The sequence below is a fragment of the Mesoplodon densirostris genome, chromosome 17, assembly GCF_025265405.1.
Source record: "Mesoplodon densirostris isolate mMesDen1 chromosome 17, mMesDen1 primary haplotype, whole genome shotgun sequence".
Taxonomy (NCBI): Eukaryota; Metazoa; Chordata; class Mammalia; order Artiodactyla; family Ziphiidae; genus Mesoplodon; species Mesoplodon densirostris.
Genome location: NC_082677.1, coordinates 23,700,677 through 23,722,621, shown reverse-complemented (window position 1 = coordinate 23,722,621; position 21,945 = coordinate 23,700,677). Strand labels below are relative to the sequence as shown.

Below are 21,945 nucleotides of genomic sequence, written 5' to 3'. Positions count from 1 at the left end.
ATGGATTGGGGGTAGTAAAAATGAAGAAGGGTAACTCCTAGGTTTTGGGGTGAAGGAATAATGAATAAGAAGCCTTGCTATCGTGAGAACATTGGAGGACTTCTATGCAATATCTAATACTTAAAATGTTGTATGAATATGTGAAGTCTCTCTTCTGTGCCTTTATGGAGGCAGAATTATGTTCACTTAGAAGAAACTATGAGCAGTGAAGATTGGACCTCTATAAGGAAGACTGTGCTTGTAGTTGGAGCTATCCTAGTTCCCCTTCATGAGATATCAGTCAACTAGTAATCAATTACAAGTACGTGCTGGGAGCTAGGCGCTGTTCTAGGCACTGGAGCTACAGCAGTGGAAAAAGTGACGTTCAAGCAAAGCAGTAAAGGTAATCTGAGGTCCAAAACTGTTGGAGGACAGTTTGTTGGTGATGTAATAGGAGGTATTGATGTATTGTGTAATAGGTAAGAACCCTTTAAGACTCTTCCAACCCTAGGTTTCTGTGATTCTCTATAAGGGTCTGATAAACTGAATCAGACTCAAAGTATTCTTCAGAGCCTTCTATGTGTTGTTTTTTTTTTTAAACAGCTATATTGAGATATAATTCATGTACCGTATGATTCATCCATTTAAAGTGTACAATTCAGTAGTTTTTGGTATATTTACAGATGTGTACCACCATCACCACAGTCAATTGTAGAACATTTTCATCACCTCAGAAGGCAACTTTATCATCCTTTAGCTCCACCGCACCCCGTCTCCCAATCCTCAGTTCTGTCCCATTGATCTGTATGTTTGTCTTTGGTACCAGTACCACACGGTCTTGATAACCTTTGCCTTGTAAGAAGTTTTAATTTTTTGAAGTGTGACTCCTCTTACTTTATTCTTTTTTATAGGATTGTTTTGGCTATTCTGGGTCCCTTGCAATTTCATGTGAATTTTAGAATCAGCTTGCCAGTGTTTACAAACAAGTCAACGGGAATTCTCATAGAGATTGTGTTGAATCTGTAAGTCAGCTTAGGGAGTATTGCCATCTTAACATTAAATCTACTGATCCATGGACGTGGGATATTTTTCCATTTATTTAGATCTTCTTTAATTTCTTTCACCAATATTTTATAGTTCTAAAGTGTTTTATTCTTTTTGATGCTGTTGTGAATAGAATTATTTTCTTTTTTTAAATTATATTTTATTGATTTATTTATTTTTGGCTGCATTGGGTCTTCGTTGCTGCGCACGGGCTTTCTCTAGTTGCACCAAGTGGGGGCTACTCTCTGTTGCGGTGCTCGGGCTTTTCATTGTGGTGGCTTCTCTTGTTGCGGAGCATGGGCTCTAGGCACGCGGGCTTCAGTAGTTGTGGAGCGCAGGCTCAGTAGTTGTGGCTCACGGGCTCTAGAGTGCGGGCTCATTAGTTGTGGCTCACGGGCTTAGTTGCTCCGTGGCATATAGGATCTTCCCGGACCAGGGCTCGAACCCAGTCCCCTGCACTGGCAGGTGGATTCTAAACCACTGGGCCACCAGGGAAGTCCCTAGAATTATTTTCTTAATTTCATTTTTGAATTGTTCATTGTGAATGTATAGGAATATCATTGATTTTTATATATTGATCTTATATCCTTCAACCTTGCTGAACTTGTTTATTCCAGTAGTTTTTTTGGTAAGTTCAGTAGGGTTTTCTATATATAAAACTATGTCATCTGTGAATAGAGTTTTTTTTACTTCTTCCTTTCCAATCTGGATGCAATTTATTTCTTTTCCTTACCTAATTTCCCTGACTAGAAGCTCAGCACAATGTTGAGAAGAAGTTGTAAGCAGGGACATTCTTGTCTTGGTTCCGATCTTATGGAAAAGCACCCAATCTTTCCCCCATTAAGTGGGGTATTAGCTGTGGCTTTTTCATAGATGCCCTTTGTCAGGTTAAGAAGTTACTTTCTATTCTTAGTTTGTTGAGTGTTTTTATCATGAAATGATGTTGGATTGTGTCAAATGCTTTTTCTGCACGTATTCAGGTTATGTTATTTTTGTTTTTTGCTTTTTATTCTGTTGATGTAGTGGGTTACATTAATTGATTTTTGGCTGTTAAACCAATCTTTCATCCCTGGGATAAATCCCACTTAGTCATGGTGTACAAAATTTTTTAGTATGTTGCTGGATTCAGTTTGCTAGTATTTTGTTGAGTTTTTTGTATTCACATTCATAAGAAATATTGATCTATAGTTTTCTTGTGATGTCTTTGTTTGGTTTGTTATCAAGATAATATGGGCCTTGTAAAATGAGTTAGGAAGCATTCCCTCCCCTTCTGTAAACCATCTAGGCCTGGGTTTTCTTTGCATAGTTTTTTGATTACTGATTCAGTCTCTTCACTTGTAATAGATCTGTTCAGATTATCCATTTTTTCTTGAGACAGTTTCAGTAATTTGTGTCTTTTGAGGAATTTGTCTAATTTTATATATGTTTTCTAATTTGTTGAAATAGTTATTTATAGTACTCCTTTATAATTACTTTTATTTCTGCAAGGTATGATAGTAATGTCCTCTCTTTGATTTCTGATTCTAGTAATTTGAATCTGTTTTCTCTTTTTCTTGGTCAGACAAGCTAAAGGTTTGTTTTGCTAATCAACAAGCTAAGGACTTCTTTTCAAAGAACTATCTTTTGGGCTGGTTGATTTTCCCTATTATTTTTCTATTCTCTCTTCCATGAATTTTTGTTTTAATTTTTACTCTTTCCTTTCTGCTTCCTGCTTTAGGTTTAGTTTGCTCTTCTCTTTCCAGTGTCCTAAGGCTGACGTTTAGGTTAGTGATTTGAGATCTTTTTTTCTTTTCTTTTTTATTTAATTTAATTTATTTATTCATTCATTCATTCATTTATTTATTTTGGCTGCGTCAGGTCTTAGTTGAGGCAGGCAGGATCTTCGTTGCAGCATGTGGGGTCTTTTGTTGTGGTGTGCAGGCTTCTTCATTGCAGCGCATGGACTTTTCTCTAGTTGTGGTGTGCGGGTTTTCTCTCTCTAGTTGTGGTGCACAGGGTCCAGGGCTCATGGGCTCTGTAGTTGTGACACGTGGGCTCCGGAGCACATGGGCTCTGTAGTTTTGCAGCGCTCGAGCTCAGTAGTTGTGGCGTGCAGCTTAGCTGCCCTGTGGCATGTGGGAACCTAGTTCCCGGACCAGGGATCGAACCCGCATCCCCTGTATCGGAAGGCAGATTCTTTGCCACTGGACCACCAGGGAAGTCCCTAGATCTTTTTTTTTTTAACCCAGGAACTTACAACTATAATTGCTCTCTAAGCACTACTTAAGCTATGGCCTGTAAGTATTTATTTCCCAAATTTGACCTTGCTATTGATTTCTAATTTTATTCAATTGTGGTTGGAGAACATAATGTATTGTTTCTATCCTTTTAATTTATTGATGTTTGTTTTATGGCCTACCATATGGTTTCTCCTAGAAAATGTTCCATGTGCACTTGAGAAGAATGTATATTCTGTTGTTGGGTGGAGTGTTCTGTAGATGTCTGTTAGGTCCAGTTGGTTTTAAGTGTTGTCCAGGTCTTCTGCTTCCTTGTTGATCTTCTGTCTAGTTCTATCCATTATTGAAAGTGGGGCATTAATTCTTATTGTTGAATTGTCTGTTTCTCTGTTCATTCTTCTTAGTTTTTGTTTCATATATTTTGGTGCTCTGTTGTTAGGAGCATACATATTTATAGTAACACTTTTTTGTTTTAAACTCTATTTTGTCTCATGAGTATAGCCATTCTTGTTTGTCTGTGGTTGGTGTTTCATGATACATCTTTTTCCATCCTTTTACTTTCAATCTATTTGTGTTTTTGAATCTAAAATCTGTCTCCTGTAAACAGCCTTTAGTTGGGTCATGTTTTTTTTTTTTTTTTTTTTCTTTTTGCGGTATGCGGGCCTCTCACTGCTGTGGCCTCTCCCGTTGCGGAGCACAGGCTCCGGACGCGCAGGCTCCGGATGCGCAGGCTCAGCGGCCATGGCTCACGGGCCCAGCCGCTCCGCGGCATATGGGATCCTCCCAGACCGGGGCACGAACCCGTATCCCCTGCATCGGCAGGCGGACTCTCAACCACTGCGCCACCAGGGAGGCCCGTCATGTTTTTTTTAATCCAACCCGACAACCTAATGACAGATTGGATAGCTTATTCCATTCACATGTAATTTTATTATTGATATAGTTGGATTTATGTCTACATTTGCTTTTTTTTAAATTTTATTTATTTATATGCTGCATTGGGTCTTTGTTGCTGTGTGTGGGCTTTCTCTAGTTGCAGTGAGCGGGGGCTACTCTTTGTTGCAATGCACGGGCTTCTCATTGCAGTGGCTTCTCTTGTTGCGGAACATGGGCTCTAGGTGCGTGGGCTTCGGTAGTTGTGCTGCGTGGGCTTAATAGTTGTGGCACACAGGCTCTAGAGTGCAGGCTCAGTAGTTGTGGTTCACGGGCTTAGTTGCCCTGTGGCATGTGGGATCTTCCTGGACCAGGGCTTGAACCCGGGTCCCCTGCATTGGCAGGCAGATTCTTAACCACTGTGCCACCAGGGAAGTCCCTGCATTTGCTTTTTGTTTTCCATGTCATGTCTTTTTTACCCCTCTGTTAGTCTTCCTTTATTGCTTTCTTTTGCACTGAATATTTTCTAATGTAGCATTTTGATTTTATTATTTCATTATTTTTGAGGGTTTTTAAAAGTGATTGCTCTAGGGTTTACCATATACATCTTAATTTCTCAGAATCAGCTTCAGATTTATACTAGCTTAACTCTTATAATATATATGGAAATATTACTTCTATATAGCTCTATTCCCATTTTCCCCCTTTTGTGGTATTATTGTTATACACATAACATCTACTAATGTTACAAGCTGAACAGTACAGTGTTAGAATCATTACTGTCTGCTGTTATTTTCTTAATCTGTAACAGCTTTGCTCCTATACACCTTTGTGCTATTACTAGCATGTGTATTATGCATGTATTATATTTCTGTGTTACAGACCAAACAGTACATTTTATGCATTTTTTTATAGTTACCTTTTCAATCAGTTAAGAGAAGAAAGCAAAATAGGCATTTATATTGTCTTTTATAATTACACAGTTACATTTACTAGTGCTCTTTGTATATGTAAATTCAGATTACCATCTGAGGTCACTTTCTTTCAGCCTAAAGAATTTCCTTTAGTATTTCTTCTAAAGTGGATCGGTTAACAATAAATTCTTTCAGTTTTTGATTATCTAGGATAATGTTTATTTCACCTTCATTTCTGAATAACAGCTTTGCTGAATGTATAGCATTCTTGGTCAACAGTTTTTTCTTTGAGGACTTTATGTTACACCACTGCCTTCCTGGCCTCCATTGTTTCTGCTAAGTTAGCTTTTTATGTTATTGGGTTCCTTTATAAGTGTGACATTGTCTTTCTCTTGCTACCGTTAAAAGATAAACTGAGGCATATTAAAAAATTTAAGAGTTCGTTTGAGCAAAAATTGATTTGAATTGGGCAGCACCAAACCGAAAGTGGTTAGGAGCCCTCTAGTGGAAAGATTTTTATAGAGAAGAGGCAAAGTCAAACTTGATTGGCTGTAGCGTAAGCATTTGCTTTACTTGGAAAAGTCTATTTGGCCGTTTGTGATTAGTTGTCCTCAGGTTTTAATTTCTTAATGTTGAAAGATTTATAGCCTTAGGTTTTAGTTTGATTATGTAGTCTACTAAGGCATTAAAGCCACCTCAGTCTAATGACCTCATTTTTTAATTAATTTATTGCTACCTTCTATATTTTCTCCTTGTCTTTGACTTTTAGCATTTTTTAATGATGTGTGTTTTAGGCCTTATTAAATTTATCCTACTTGGAGTTTGTTGAGCTTCTTGGATGTGTAGGTTATTGTTTTTCAATAAACTTGGGAAGTTTTTAGCCAGTATATCTTTACAGATTTTTTTTCTCCTTTCCTCTCCTGGTACTCCCATTTCATGTATTTTTATGGATTTTATGATGTCCCACATTTCTCTGAGGCTCTGTTTTTTTTCTCCTTCATCCCTTTTTCTCTCTGATCTTCAGTTTGCATAATCGCCATCATTGTATCTTCAAGTTTGCTCATTCTGTCTTATGCCAGTTCACATCTACTCTTGAGCCCCTCTAGTGATTTGTTTGTTTGTTTGTTAATTTTAGTTCTGTGAATGTATAATAACTACTTTGGAATCCTTTTCCATAAATCCAGCACTTGGTCCCTCTCAGAGGTGGTTTCTGTTGCTCCTTTTTTCATGATGTGTGTGTGGGTCATACTGTCATCCTTGCCTGTTCCTTTACATGCCTTGAACTATTTTGTTGGAAACGGAATATTTTAGATTATGTATTATAGCAGCTCTGGGTATTGGTTTGCCACCCCCCACCCCCCAGGCTAGCTTGTTGTTATTATTTGTTTATTAACTGGCTGGATGATTTTAGTGAAGTAGCCAGAGGTCTTCTCGGCTTGCCTCTCCTGGTGTGAAACCACCATGCCTTGTGGGCTGGGAAAAGAGCTGTTGAGGTCCCAGTATTTATTCTGAGGGAGCCATGTCCACGGTAGAGCCCCTGTTCTACTTTCCTGTGACTGAGCCTCAGCACCAGGCAACTGGGAGTAGGAAGAGAAATATGAAGGTCCGTCCTGCTCCTCCCAGAAAGAAAGCCCTCTGTCCAGGACCTGGGGAGAGCTGGAGGCCTGTGTTCCTGCTAGAGCAGTCCAGCATGGAGTCTCTGCCTTGCTGAGCTGGGAGGGGCATAGGAGGGAGCCGTTTACCACAGATTCCTGCCTTTCCTACTGACTTCTCACAGATCTTCTCTAGTAGATTTTTCTTCTTTCTTTTTGTTTTTAAGACAGTTTAGAGGTTTCAGATGGTTGGGGGTTATTATATAGTTTTCACCAGTTTCACTGGGGAGCAGATCAGTGGAACTCCTCTGAAGTTCAGAGAAGTGAGTCTCCTATGTGATTTTAACATCTTTCTTTTAAGAAGGGTGGGTGGCTTTTAAGAACCCTTCAAATCAGCAGATGGCAATACTTCTTACTTCTGTCTTACAGATTTGGGATGTAGACATTCATAGGTTTTAACGAGAGTTAAGGAATATATGGATCTGCATAAGGAAGACCCAAGGGAAAAAGGAACTTATATATTCTTAATCCTCACATTGGTGTACTTTCTGTGAAACTCACATTAGTAATAAATTATACAGGCATACCTCAAAGATACTAGGTTCAGTTCCAGACCACTCCAATAAAGCAAATATTGCAATAAAGCAAGTCACACGAATATTTTGGTTTCCCAGTACATACAAAAGTTATGTTTACACTATACTGTTGTTTGTTAAGTGTGAAATAGCATTATGTTTAAAAAACAATGTATGTTCATACCTTAATTAAAAAATAAACCTGTTGTAAAAATGGCACTGATAGACTTACTTGACACAGGGTTGCTGCAAACCTTCAATTTGTAAAAAACTCAGTATACAAAGTGCAGTAAAACAAAGCATGAGAAAACAAGGTATGCCTGTACCTAACTTTGTAACAATCGTTAGTTGTAGAATATTTGCTTATTTTCTCTTGTGCTGGTTAGGATTGTTTTACCCAGATGTTTTGCAGATATTTATTTTTAAAGCATGCACTCGTAACACACTTGTTTATCCTGTTTTCTGTCTCTCTGGAGTGATTTTACTTTTCTGAAACTGGTACTTGATGCAAGAAATAAGGGAATAGTGATTCATCACTTCCTTCTCCCCATCAAGGACACGTCTTGACTCCCTTCTGTGTACTCAGAGCTGTGCTGATAATACAGAGAGATCTAAGACATGATTGCTCTTCAAAGTATTTATTATCTAATGAGTAGATAGACATATACTTTAAAAGTAAACCACAAGGCATGATTTCAATCTTCCTAAGAAGGAAGAGGACCTGGGATGGGGTTACCAGCTTGAAGAAAGTAGAAAAGGTTTATAACAACCAAATGTTTAACATGGTAGGAATTTAATAAGCAAAGAAGTTTGTAAAGAGAGTGAGAGACAGTGTGGTGTGGTAACCTTCCTGGGAATCCTGACTCCACCTCATTTTAACTCTGTGGCTAGTGTTGGGCAAGTAACTAAACTTTTTTGTGATTCAGTCTCCTTATGTAATGAAAATAAGAATTGAGCAACTACAAAGGATAGTTGGAGGAACCAAATGAAATACTATATTAGAATAATGCCTAGTTACTATGCTCATCACAGTGGTTTTGATCGTGGGTTTGCTGAGCCCCAGTGATTTTTGGACAGTATGAATTGATAGTGTCATCAAACTTCATTGAGGTCAACGTATATCCAGTGTTAGTTTTTCAATAAATTTTCTTTTATTAATTAATTTATTATTTTTTTATTTTTGGCTACGTTGGGTCTTCGTTGCTGTGTGCAGGCTTTCTCTAGTTGCAGTGAGCGAGGGCTACTCTTCGTTGTGGTGCGGTAGCTTCTCTTGTTGTGGAGCACGGGCTCTAGGCGCATGGGCTTCAGTAGTTGTGGCAGGTGGGCTCAGTAGTTGTGCCTCGCAGGCTCTAGAGCGCAGGCTCAGTAGTTGTGGCACACGGGCTTAGTTGCTCCGCGGCATTGGGATCTTCCTGGACCAGGGCTCAAACTTGTGTCCCCTGCATTGGCAGGTGGATTCTTAACCACTGCTCCACCAGGGAAGCCCTGGTAATGTAAATTTTTTACATTTTTTGTCATTTAAGATTTTTTGGCTATGTTTGGCCCTGTACATTTTATTATGTTAGGAACTATCTCATCAATTTGCATGTGCACATGCACAATTCACACACAAACCTCCTAGGTTATGATTGGGATTGCTGTGAATCTGTAGATCTGTTTGGGGCAAATTGATATCTTTACAATAGTGAATTTTTCCAATCCGTGAACAAGACATCCTTTCATTTATTTAGGTCAGCTTTAATTAATTTCAATGAGATTTTTCAATTTGTAGTCATATGCATAATTTGTTAAGTTTAGTCCTAGGTATTGATTTTTCAAATGCTGTTATAAACTGTGTTGTTTTAAACGTTTATATTATATAGTTATTTATTTCTAGGGCATGAAAAGTTAGTTTTTGTGTATATTGCTGTCATATCCACCATTTTGTTAAATTTGGTTATTAATTCTATGGTTTTGTCTTTAGAGCCTTTTGGTTTTCTTGCATACTTAGTCATGTCATTTGTGAAGAATGAAAATTTCTTTCTTTCCAATCCTTTGCAGGGGCCGGGGGGTGGGGGGGTGGGCAATAGATTAGGGCATTTATTTCAATGGCTAGAACCTCCAATGAAGTGTTAAATAGAAATGATAATAGATATCTTTTTTCTTGTTGCTGATATCAGAGCCAAAGGTTTCAACATTTTACTACTAAGTATGATATTTGCTATATTTTTTTAAGTCCTCACATAAAAGAAGTTTCCCTGTATTCTTAGCTTACTGAAAGTTTTTATTGTGAATGTACATTTTCTGCATTTGTTGTAATGATTATACATGTATTCTTCATTCTGCTAATGTGATGAATTACGTTGATTAATTTTCTAATGTTGAAGCCAGTGTTGGATTTCTGATATAAACCTAACTTGGTTGTGAATTTAGTCTGATTTGATAAGCTGATATTTGTTTGTTTTTGCATCATTCACAACACTTCTGACTACCTTCCCAAAGTTTTACGATTTTTGAATGTGGCTTGGGCCGTTTAAAAGAAGGTGTATTCTTCAGTTGTAGGGTGGAGACTTTTAAGTATGTCATTTAGATCAAGTTTGTTCATCATGTTATTCAACTTTTTGATATTCTTATTAGTGTTTGTTTTTGTCTAATTCTGCTAGTGGTATATTAAATCTTCCACTGATTATGGATTTGTATATTTTCCCCTTTAGTTCTGTGTTTTCCTTATATATCTTGCAGCTATGTTATTAGGTATGTTCAAATTTAAGATTGACTCTTTTAACACTATGAAATTTCGCACTTTATCTCTAGTATTGCATTTTGCCTTAAAGTGTACTTCATCTGATAATTAGCATACCAATGCCAGCTTTATTTTCATTTGTGTATGCCTTTTTATACTCTTTAAAAGATGATCTCTTATAACCAACATATAGTTTGCTGGTTTTAATTCATCAACTATATTAAGATATAATTTGCATACAATGAAATGTATATTTAAGTGCACAGTTTGATGAGATTTGACAAATGTATACACCCATGTAACCAGTAACATACTGAAGACATAGAACATTTCGAAACTCAAAAGGTTCCTTGGTGTCCCTTCTCACTGCCAATCCCTACCCCAACTTGGACAGTCACCATTCTCCTTTCTCACACTATAGATAGGTTGTGTCTTTTCTAATGTTTCATGTAAGTGGAATTGTATAGTATATACTATTTTGTGCCTGGTTCTTTGAAGAGATAAAGCAGTGCAGAATATTGGGCTCATCACAGTGCATTTCCTCATCGCCAGTATCTTGGCCCTCAAGACCTGGATGACTTGGTAGACCTCCCGTGCTTTCATACTGATGTGTTTGAACATTATTAAAGTCTTCTAGTTGGTGTTAATGGGAGGGTTGGTCTAAAACCTGATAGTTCATGATAGCCCAAAGCAGAAGAGCTCCACTCGTATTTACTGAAAGTACAAAGGTTCAGAGATCAAGAATGAGGGTGAGTATTCTTTTTTTGTTATTATTATTTTTTAAATTAATTTATTTATTTATGGCTGTGTTGGGTCTTCGTTTCTGTGTGAGGGCTTTCTCTAGTTGTGGCAAGCGGGGTCACTCTTCATCGCGGTGCGCGGGCCTCTCACTATCGCAGCCTCTCTTGTTGTGGAGCACAGGCTCCGTAGTTGTGGCTCACGGGCCTAGCCGCTCCGCGGCATGTGGGATCTTCCCAGACCAGGGCTCGAACCCGTGTCCCCTGCATTGGCAGGCAGATTCTCAACCACTGCGCCACCAGGGAAGCGCAGAGGGTGAGTATTCTAATTAAATGGAATCTAGATGATTCCCCCAAGAAACTTGAGCAGGATCGAAAGATTCAAAACTGTATTGTTTCCATTAAATAAAGGATATGTATCCTATATATTTTATATTAGTCAAGATTCAGTGCCAGAAACCAGAGGTTTTAAGCAGGAGAGCATTTAGTGCAGGGAATGAATGGTTACAAATTGTTGGGAGGTCTAAAGGAGGAGTACGTTTTAGACTTGGCTTACAAGAATGGCTCCCCTAGTAATTACAGAGCTGCCCTGTCAGGAGAGCTACTCATTGACTACCTCATGGACTGCCACTAGAACTGTACGGAAAGTACAGTTGCGGCCATCACTACTACACCATGATTTCACTTGCTAGCAGCAGTAATAAAGAGGCCCAGCAAGAAAACCTTTCTCTTCAGCCTTTCAAACCTCACAAGACTGCCTCTCACTGATAGATCCTAATTTGAATCAAACACTACTTGAAGAGAATATAGGAATCGTAGTTTTAGGCTTAGGAGCTTTTCTAAGTTTTAGGAAGGTAGAATGAGTGCCGAACCCAAAGTTTCTACCATGCACATAATTGAAAAGTCCAGTGTCCCTCTAATTAAAAGAAGGTGAAGGGTAATTCAATGTTATTCTGAATAAACTGTCAATTTTTTTCCTCTAATATTGCCATCAATAAATATAATGTTTAATGAGACTTTCGATCTTCCATGCCTTTGATTTTTTTTCTTTCTGCTAAATGAGCATATTATGGCCAGTGATTTAAATATCCAGAATGCATATCAATCAATTAAAGGTTATGTTTGAGTTCAATTAATATATTAGTGTTTGTTGAGGATATACAAGATGCCTGGCATTACATTGGTAACTCTCAAAATTTAAACAGCTTGTTACCAAGATTGACATTACCTAATTCTGAGATCATTTTCAAAGATAATCCTTAAGTTAGTTTATTTCATAATCAAGTGCATATGGAAACTTGCATCGATTTCATTTGTAATTCTTTTTGTATATTCAAGGGCACTCTGTGAGATAATCCATACGTGTTTATAGCCATTCAGATCTTGATGTGAAAATGTCAGTGATATCCTCAAGGGTAAAAAGCTAAATATAGCTCCTTCAGCATTGCCCTTATGCTGTTCTGTTTCCCTGCTTTCTTCCCCCCTACCCCCTTTTTTTTTTCTTTTTCCTTTTTAAAGTGGGTGGTATGATATCAGTAAAAGGCCTGGATAAAGTCAGGACAATATACACACCAATGCTATCTAGATGTTTTTGGTTCGTTGTGAGCTACTGAGGTCTTATGATGTTTTCAACAGCTATAGATCATTTGTACTCAAGGGGAGAAAAAAAATAAAAACAAACACAAAGGGACTCATGAACTGTAATATGATTGCTAGTTCTAGTGTTAAGCAATGAAAGTGTTCAGGACTAGAAGTTAGAAGGAGTATGATGCTTAAATAGCTTTAACGTGACAGTTTTGGGGCCAGTATTTTTGTATGTCAAATAGCATCTATTTGTGATTTATACTGATTCTGAATTTGAAATTCACCTCAATTTTCCTCTTGCTCTTTGCATTAGCAGTAATTCATTGTGAAGAACTCTAAAAAAGAACTGACAATTTTGTGTTAGGGCACAGTGACTCTAAGTCTGTACTCCATAAGTATTATATTTCATTTGAGACTTTAAAAAGTGTCAATAATGAAGTGTGTTTTAATCCATTTACTTTTCTTTGTCCTCTCAGGTGGATCTCCTTACTTAGCAACCAAAATTAATGAAGCAAAAGACTTGCTAGAAGCAGCCACCAAACATTGATTGATGCTCAAGGACCACTCTGAAGGAGAAAAAGGGGGACCTTATAAAAAATGTCCTGCAAGTTAATCTAAATCATGACCTTCATAATTTTCATACATGTAGTGACCACAATCATTTCTTCCACTACTAAGCTGTATAATAATAAAAGATGAACAATCCATCTTTGTTTTATCTTTCAGAGGAACACGTTAAAATTCAATCACTGATCTTTCCCCCTTATTTTCTTCCTCTCTCTGATAGTCATACATTTAAGACTTCTGTTAGTCCCAAATTCCTCCCACCCACCCCCAACCCCCCATACAAGTATAATCATCGGTAATATAATTGGAATTTGTGAGCGATGGGTAGAAAATTTCTTGCTGCTTATATTTATGCTCATGTTGTCCCTTGTTTCCTCAGAGGAATTTAGTACTCTGCCTATGTAAGGTGCTTTAAATATTTTGAGACCAAACACTGACTGCCGTCCTGGGGAAGTGATTTGAAAGTTGATTGAATTTACTAAATGGTGTTTTGTAAAGCAGTGGTTAGGAAAGAACTCTGCTCTCCCTGAGACCCTATAGCTGAAGCATGAGAACTTGGAGAGCTACTAAAATGATTAAAGGTTTACAAAATGAGCCCTGTGAGGAAAGCCTGAAAAGAGCTGGGAGAAGTCTGAGGGATTTGTATTTAATTATAGTCTTCTGGTACTGTATATTTATTCAATTATTCATTCTACAAATATTTATTAACCACCTGTAACGTGTGAGGCACTGTAAGGTTCCTTGAGAGTTACAGGTGTGAACCAGTCATGCATCCTGACCCAAAGGGACTTACATTTAGGGAAAAGATAAACCACACAAATACTATTTGAGAGACAATGCTAAAGAAGTTCAAAAAAGAAAACAATAGTTTAAATTGAGCATCAGGGGGAGCTTCATAGAATCACGAGTAGCATAGACCTTGGCTTTAAAAACAATGAGATATACCATGTGATTGGTGACTCTTTTGTTTCCCCTGAGATCAGTCACAACTAACAGAAATAGGATGTATTAGTTAGTTTGATTAGAGTGCAGGGTTTCTCCAAAGCAGGGGATGAACACATGGTCTGGAAGTCCTGGCCCTGAAACGTACGGTGTGTTAAATTATTTTCTCAAAACAGTCCCTGGTCATCATCACTTTACTATTCAAAAAGTGAAAAAAGAGAGGCAGAATACCAGCATTATTTTCTAGTACTCCTTCATAACCCTGGGTTCATCCCAGATAAGCTGAACTATTGTATTTCATCTATCTTAAAATGCTTTCTTAATATTCTAGACACATTTTTCAATTTGTGACATCCTGTAGTGGGGGAGTTTTCTTTTTCTTTTTTTTTTTTTTTTCTTAACATCATTACTGGAGTATAACTGCTTTACAATGGTGCATTAGTTTTTGCTTTATAACAAAGTGTATCAGCTATACATGTATCCCCATATCTCCTCCCTCTTGCATCTCCCTCCCTCCCACCCACCCTATCCCTCCCCTTTAGGTGGTCACAAAGCACCGAGCTGATCTCGCTGTGCTATATGGCTGCTTCCCAGTAGCTATCTATTTTACAGTTAATAGTGTATATATGTCCATGCCACTCTCTCACTTCGTCCCAGCTTCCCCTTCCCCATGTCCTCAAGTCCATTCTCTATGTCTGCGTCTTTATTCCTGTCCTACCCCTAGGTTCTTTAGAACCTTTTTTTTTTTTTCTGTTTAGATTCCATATATATGTGTTAGCATATGGTATTTGTTTTTCTCTTTCTGACTTACTTCACTCTATGACAGACTGTAGGTCCATCCACCTCACTACAAATATCTCATTTTCGTTTCCTTTTATACCTGAGCAATATTCCATTGTATATATGTGCCACATCCTCTTTATCCATTCATCTGTCGATGGACACTAAGGTTGCTTCCATGTCCTGGCTATTGTAAATAGAGCTGCAATGAACATTTAGGTACGTGACTCTTTTTGAACTATGGTTTTCTCATGGTATATGCCCAGTAGTGGGATTGCTGGGTCATATGGTAGTTCTATTTTTAGTTTTTTAAGGAACCTCCGTACTCTTCTCCATAGTGGCTGTATCAATTTACATTCCCACCAACAGTGCAAGAGGGTCCTCTTTTCTCCACACCCTCTCCAGCATTTATTGTTTATAGATCTTTTGATGGCCATTCTGACTGGTGTGAGGTGATACTCATTGTAGTTTAGATGTGCATTTCTCTATTAGTGATGTTGAGCATCCTTTCATGTGTTTCTTGGCAATCTGTATATCTTCTTTGGAGAAATGTCTATTTAGGTCTTCTAACCATTTTTGGCTTGGGTTGTTTGGTTTTTTTGATACTGAGCTGCATGACCTGCTTCAGTATTTTGGAGATTAATCCTTTGTCAGTTGTTTCATTTGCAAATATTTTCTCCCATTCTGAGGGTTGTCTTTTCGTCTTCTTTATGGTTTCCTTTGCTGTGCAAAAGCTTTGAAGTTTCATTAGGTCCGATTTGTTTATTTTTGTTTTTATTTCCATTTCTCTAGGAGGTGGGTCAAAAAGGATCTTGCTGTGATTTATGTCATAGAGTGTTCTGCCTATGTTTTCCTCTAAGAGTTTGATAGTGTATGGCCTTACATTTAGGTCTTTAATCCATTTTGAGCTTATTTTTGTGTATGGTGTTAGGGAGTGATCTAATCTCATACTTTTACATGTCCCTGTCCAGTTTTCCCAGCACCACTTATTGAAGAGACTGTCCTTTCTCCACTGTACATTCCTGCCTCCTTTATCAAAGATAAGGTGACCATATGTCCGTGGGTTTATCTCTGGGCTTTCTATCCTGTTCCATTGATCTATCTTTCTGTTTTTGTGCCAGTACCATACTGTCTTGATTACTGTGGCTTTGTAGTATAGTCTGAAGTCTGGGAGCCTGATTCCTCCAGCTTCGTTTTTCTTTCTCAAGATTGCTTTGGCTATTCGGGGTCTTTTCTGTTTCCATACAAATTGTGCAACTTTTTGTTCTAGTTCTGTGAAAAATGCCATTGGTAGTTTGATAGGGATTGCGTTGAATCTGTAGATTGCTTTGGGTAGTATACTCATTTTCACAATGTTGATTCTTCCAATACAAGAACATGGTATATGCCTCCATCTGTTTGTATCATCTTTAATTTCTTTCATCAGTGTCTTATAGTTTTCTGCATACAGGTCTTTTGTCTCCTTAGGTAGGTTTATTCCTAGGTATTTTATTCTTTTTGTTGCAATGGTAAATGGGAGTGTTTCCTTAATTTCTCCTTCAGATTTTTCATCATTCGTGTATAGGAATGAAAGAGGCTTCTGTGCATTAATTTTGTATCCTGCTACTTTACCAGATTCATTAATCACCTCTAGTAGTTTTCTGGTAGCATCTTTAGGATTCTCTATGTATAGTATCATGTCATCTGCAAACAGTGACAGCTTTATTTCTTTTCCGATTTGGATTCCTTTTATTTCTTTTTCTTCTCTGATTGCTGTGGCTAAAACTTCCAAAACTATGTTGAATAAGAGTGGTGAGAGTGGGCAACCTTGTCTTGTTCCTGATCTTTGTGGAAATGCTTTCAGTTTTTCACCTTTGAGGACAATGTTGGCTGTATGTTTGTTATATATGGCCTTTATTATGTTGAGGTAAGTTCCCTCTATGCCTACTTTCTGGAGGGTTTTTATCATAAATGGGTGTTGAATTTTGTCGAAAGCTTTCTCTGCATCTGTTGAGATGATCATATGGTTTTTCTCCTCAGTTTGTTAATATGGTGTGTCACATTGATTGATTGTTGAAGAATCCTTGCATTCCTGGGATAAACCCCACTTGATCATGGTGTATGATCCTTTTAATGTGCTGTTGGATTCTGTTTGCTAGTATTTTGTTGAGGATTTTTGCATCTATGTTCATCAGTGATATTGATCTGTAGTTTTCTTTCCTTGTGACATCTTTGTCTGGTTTTGGTATCAGTTTGATGGTGGCCTCCTAGAATGAGTTTGGGAGTGTTCCTACCTCTGCTATGTTTTGGAAGTTTGAGAAGGATAGGTGTTAGCTCTTCTCTAAATGTTTGAAAGAATTCGCCTGTGAAACCATCTGGTCCTGGACTTTTGTTTGTTGGAAGATTTTTAATCACAGTCTCAATTTCAGTGCTTGTGATTGGTCTGCTTATATTTTCTATTTCTTCTTGGTTCAGTCTCAGAAGGTTGTGCTTTTCAAAGAATTTTTTCATTTCTTCCAGGTTGTCCATTTTACTGGCATACAGTTGCTTGTAGTAATCTCTCATCGTCCTTTGTATTTAAGCAGTGCCATTTGTTACTTCTCCTTTTTCATTTCTAATTCTATTGATTTGAGTCTTCTCCCTTTTTTTCTTGATGAGTGTGGCTAATGGTTTATCAATTTTGTTTATCTTCTCAAAGAACCAGCTTTTAATTTTGTTGATCTTTGGTATCATTTCCTTAATTTCCTTTTCATTTATTTCTGATCTGATCTTTATGATTTTTTTCCTTCTGCTAACTTTGGCGGTTTTTTGTTCTTCTTTATGTAATTGCTTTAGGTGTAAGGTCAGGTTGTTTATTTGAGATGTTTCTTGTTTCTTAAGGTAGGATTGTATTGCTATAAACTTCCCTCTTAGAACTGCTTTTGCTGCATCCCATAGGTTTTGGGTCATCGTGTTTTCATTCTCATTTGTTTCTAGGTATTTGTTGATTTCCTCTTTGATTTCTTCAGTGATCTCTTGGTTATTTAGTAGTGTATTGTTTAGCCTCCATGTATTTGTATTTTTTACAGTTTTTTCCTGTAATTGATATCTAGTCTCATAGCGTTGTGGTCGGATAAGCTACTTGATAAGATTTCAGTTTTCTTAAATTTACCAAGGCTTGATTTGTGACCCAAGATATGATCTATCCTGAAGAATGTTCCATGAGCACTTGAGAGGAAAGTATATTCTGTTTTTTTTGGATGGAATGTCTTATAAACATCAATTAAATCCATCTTGTTTTATGTATCATTTATAGCTTGTGTTTATTTATTTTCATTTTTGATGATCTGTCCATTGGTGAAAGTGGGGTGTTAAAGTCCCCTAGTATGATTGTGTGTTACTTTCGATTTCCCCTTCTATGGCTGTTAGCATTTGTCTTATGTATTGAGGTGCTCCTATGTTGGCTGCATAAATGTTTACAATTGTTCTATCTCTTCTTGAATTGATCTCTTGATCATTATGTAGTGTCCTTCTTTGTCTCTTGTAATAGTCTGTATTTTAAAGTCTATTTCATCTGATATGAGAATTGCTACTCCAGCTTTCTTTTGATTTCCATTTGCATGGAACATCTTTTTCCATCCCCTCACTTTCAGTCTGTATGTGTCCCTAGGTCTGAAGTGGGTGTCTTATAGAAGCATATGTGTGGGTCTTGTTTTTGCATCCATTCAGCGAGCCTGTGTCTTTTGGTTGGAGTGTTTAATCCATTTAAGGTAGTTATCGATATGTATGTTCCTATTACTATTTTCTTAATTGTTTTGGGTTTGTTATTGTAGGTCTTTTCCTTCCCTTGTGTTTCCTGCCTAGAGAAGTTCCTTTAGCCTTTGTTCTAAACCTGGTTTGGTGGTGCTGAATTCTCTTAGCTTTTGCTTCTCTGTAAAGGTTTTAATTTCTCTGTCAAATCTGAATGAGATTCTTGCTGAGTAGAGTAATCTTGGTTGTAGGTTTTTCCCCTTCATCACTTTAAATATGTCCTGCCCGTCCCTTCTGGCTTGCAGAGTTTCTGCTGAAAGATCAGCTGTTAACCTTATTGGGATTCCTTTTTATGTTATTTGTTGTTTTTGCCTTGCTGCTTTTAATATTTTTTCTTTCTATTTAATTTTTGATAGTTTGATTAATATGTGTCTTGGCGTGTTTCTCCTTGTATTTATCCTGTATGGGACTCTCTGTGCTTCCTGGAGTTGATTGACTATTTCCTTTCCCATATTAGGGAAGTTTTCAACTATAATCTCCTCAAATATTTTCTCAGTCCCTTTCTTTTACTCCTATTCTTCTGGGACCCCTATAATTCGAATGTTGGTGTGTTTAATGTTGTCCCAGAGGTCTCTGAGACTGTCCTCAATTCTTTCCATTCTTTTTTTGTTATTCTGCTCTGCAGTAGTTATTTCCAGTATTTTATCTTCTGGGTCCCTTATGTGTTCTTCTGCCTCAGTTATTCTGCTATTGATTCCTTCTAGAGAATTTTAATTTCATTTATTGTGTTGTTCATCATTGTTTGTTTGCTCTTTAGGTCTTCTAGGTCCTTGTTAAACGTTTCTTGTATTTTCTCCATTGTATTTGGAAGATTTTGGATATGTTTACTATCATTATTCTGAATTCTTTTTCAGGTAGACTGCCTGTTTCCTCTTCATTTGTTTGTTCTGGTGGGTTTTTACCTTACTCCTTCATCTGCTGTGTGTTTCTCTGTCTTCTCATTTTGCTTAATTTACTGTGTTTGGGGTCTCCTTTTCGCAGTCTGCAGGTTTGTAGTTCCCGTTGTTTTTGGTGTCTGTCCCCAGTGGCTAAGGTTGTTTCAGTGGGTTGTGTAGGCTTCGTGGTGGAGGGCACTGGTGCCTGTGTTCTGGTGGATGAGTCGATCTTGTTTTTCTGGTGGGCAGGACCGCATCTGGTGGGGTGTTTGGGGGTTTCTGTGACCTTATTATGATTTTAGGCAGAGTCTCTGCTAATGGGTGGGGTTGTGTTCCTGTCTTGCTAGTTGTTTGGCATAGGGTGTCCAGCACTGGTCGTTGAGTGGAGCTGGGTCGTATAATTGAGATGGAGATCTCTAGGAGAGCTTTCGCTGTTTGATATTTGGAGCCTGGAGGTCTCTGGTGGACCAGTGTCCCTGAACTTGGCTCTCCCACCTCAGAGGCTCAGGCCTGACACCCGGCTGGAGCAGCAAGACACTGTCAGCCACTTGGCTGAGAAGAAAAGGGAGAGAGAAAGAGAGAGAAGAAAGCGAGAGAGAGTGAGGGAGAGAAGAAGAAAAAAGAAGGAAGGAAGGAGGGAAGGAAGAAGAGAGCAACCAAACCACAAAAAACAAATCCAAAAGGGAAAAAGAATATATATATATATATATATATATATTAAAACAAAAAGGAAGAGAGCAACCAAATCAATAAACAAATCTACCAATTGTAATAAACGCTAAATACTGAACTAAGATAAACATAAAAATAAAAACAAATTAGGTGCAGAAAGCAAACCCTAAGCCTGCAGTTGATCCCAAAGTCCACCACCTCAATTTTGGGATGATTCATTGTCTATTCATGTATTCCACAGATGCAGGGTACATCAAGTTGATTGTGGACGTTTAGTCCACTGCTTCTGGGGCTGCTGGGAGAAATTTCCCTTTTTCTTCTGTGTTTGCACCGCTCCTGGGTTTCAGCTTTGGATTGAGCCCCGCCTGTGCATGTAGGTCGCCTGAGGGCATTTGTTCCTGCCCAGACAGGACGGGGTTAAAGGAGCAGCTGATTCGGGGACTCTGGCTCCCTCAGGCGGCGGGGAAGGGAGGGGTACGGATGCGGGACGAGCTGCGGTGGTAGGGGCCGGCGTGACGTTGCACCAGCCTGAGGCACGCCGTGCTTTATCCCGGGGAAGCTGTCCCTGGATCCCGGTACCCTGGCAGTGCCAGGCTGCACAGGCTCCCGGGAGCGGAAGTGTGGACAGTGACCTGTGCTTGCACACAGGCTTCTTGGTGGCTGCAGCAGCAACCTTAGCTTCTCATGCCCGTCTCTGGAGCTCATTTAGGCGGTGCTCTGAATCCCCTCTCCTCGCTCACCCCCAAACAATGGTCTCTTGCCTCTTCAGCTCCAGACTTTTCCTGGACTCCCTCCTGGCTAGCAGTGGCGCACTAGCCCCCTTCAGGCTGTGTTCACGCCGCCAACCCCAGTCCTCTCCCTGCGCTCCAACCGAAGCCGGAGCCTCAGCTCCCAGCCCCGCCCACCCTGGCGCGTGAGCAGACAAGCCTCTCGGGCTGGTGAGTGCCGCTCGGCACCGATCCTCTGTGCGGGAATCTCTCCGCTCTGCCCTCCACACCCCTGTGGCTGCGCTCTCCTCCGTGGCTCCGAAGCTTCCCGCCTCCGCCATCCCCTGTCTCCGCCTGCGAAGGGGCTTCTAGTGTGTTGAAACCTTTCCTCCTTCACTGCTCCCTCCCACTGGTGCAGGTCCCGTCCCTATTCTTTTGTCTCTGTTTATTCTTTTTTCTTTTGCCCTACCCAGGTACACGGGGAGTTTCTTGCCTTTTGGGAAGTCTGAGGTCTTCCTCCAGCGTTCAGTAGGTGTTCTGTAGGAGTTGTTCCACATGTAGATGTATTTCTGATGTATTTGTTGGGAGGAAGGTGATTTCTACGTCTTAACTCCTCCATCTTGAAGCTCTCCAGTGGGGGAGTTTTCAACATGGGCAATACGGACTTATTGAGCTGAATAATTTCTCTTTATGGGGAGCTCTCCTGCACATGGTAGGATGATTAGCAACAAGGTGCCTGTACCTATGAAAGGCCAGTAGCACCCCCTCAGTTGTGACAATCAAAAATGTTTGTGAATGTTGCCAAATGTTCCTTGGAGGGCAAAATTGCCCTGGGTGGAGAGCTACTGCTGTAAATGTTAACTGTGTCTTTTTTTCTTTTTATAAATTTATTTATTTATTTTTGGCCACATTGGGTCTTCGTTCCTGCACGTGGGCTTTTCCCTAGTTGCGGCAAGCAGAGGCTACTCTTTGTTGCAGTGTGCAGGCTTCTCATTGGGGTGGCTTCTCTTGTTGCAGAGCATGGGCTCTAGATGCACGGGCTCAGTAGTTGTGGCACTCGGGCTTAGTTGCTCCGTGGCATGTGGGATCTTCCCGGACCAGGGATCGAACCCGTGTCCCCTGCACTGGCAGGTGGATTCTTAACCACTGTGCCACCAGGGTAATCCCACTGTGTTTTCTTGTGGCATGTAAAGTTATGGATGGCTGACTTAATTGGTTTATTCTTAGAGTCACTAAAATATGGTTTTTAAAATCCCCCTGTGTGTCCTAATTTTCTTGTGCTTTAGTTTTTTTTTGTTTTTTTTTTTTTTTTTTTCTGCTCACTGTTACCCCTGTACCTCAAATACCCTCCTAATTCTCCACATGCCCAAAGCCTTGGTATAGTTTAAGGCCAAGCTA

General features: G+C 39.0%; 1 protein-coding gene across 1 annotated transcript in view; it reads left to right on the top strand.

The window, feature by feature from the left end:
- DNAJC15 (DnaJ heat shock protein family (Hsp40) member C15) overlaps positions 1–12,941 on the top strand; it is a 65,835-nt gene extending 52,894 nt beyond the window's left edge. The window contains exon 6 of the mRNA XM_060080039.1: positions 12,713–12,941. Within this exon, the coding sequence (XP_059936022.1) occupies positions 12,713–12,783 (71 nt within the window). The 3' untranslated portion in view covers positions 12,784–12,941. The remainder of the gene's footprint in view (positions 1–12,712) is intronic.
- Positions 12,942–21,945: the final 9,004 nt, after the last annotated feature.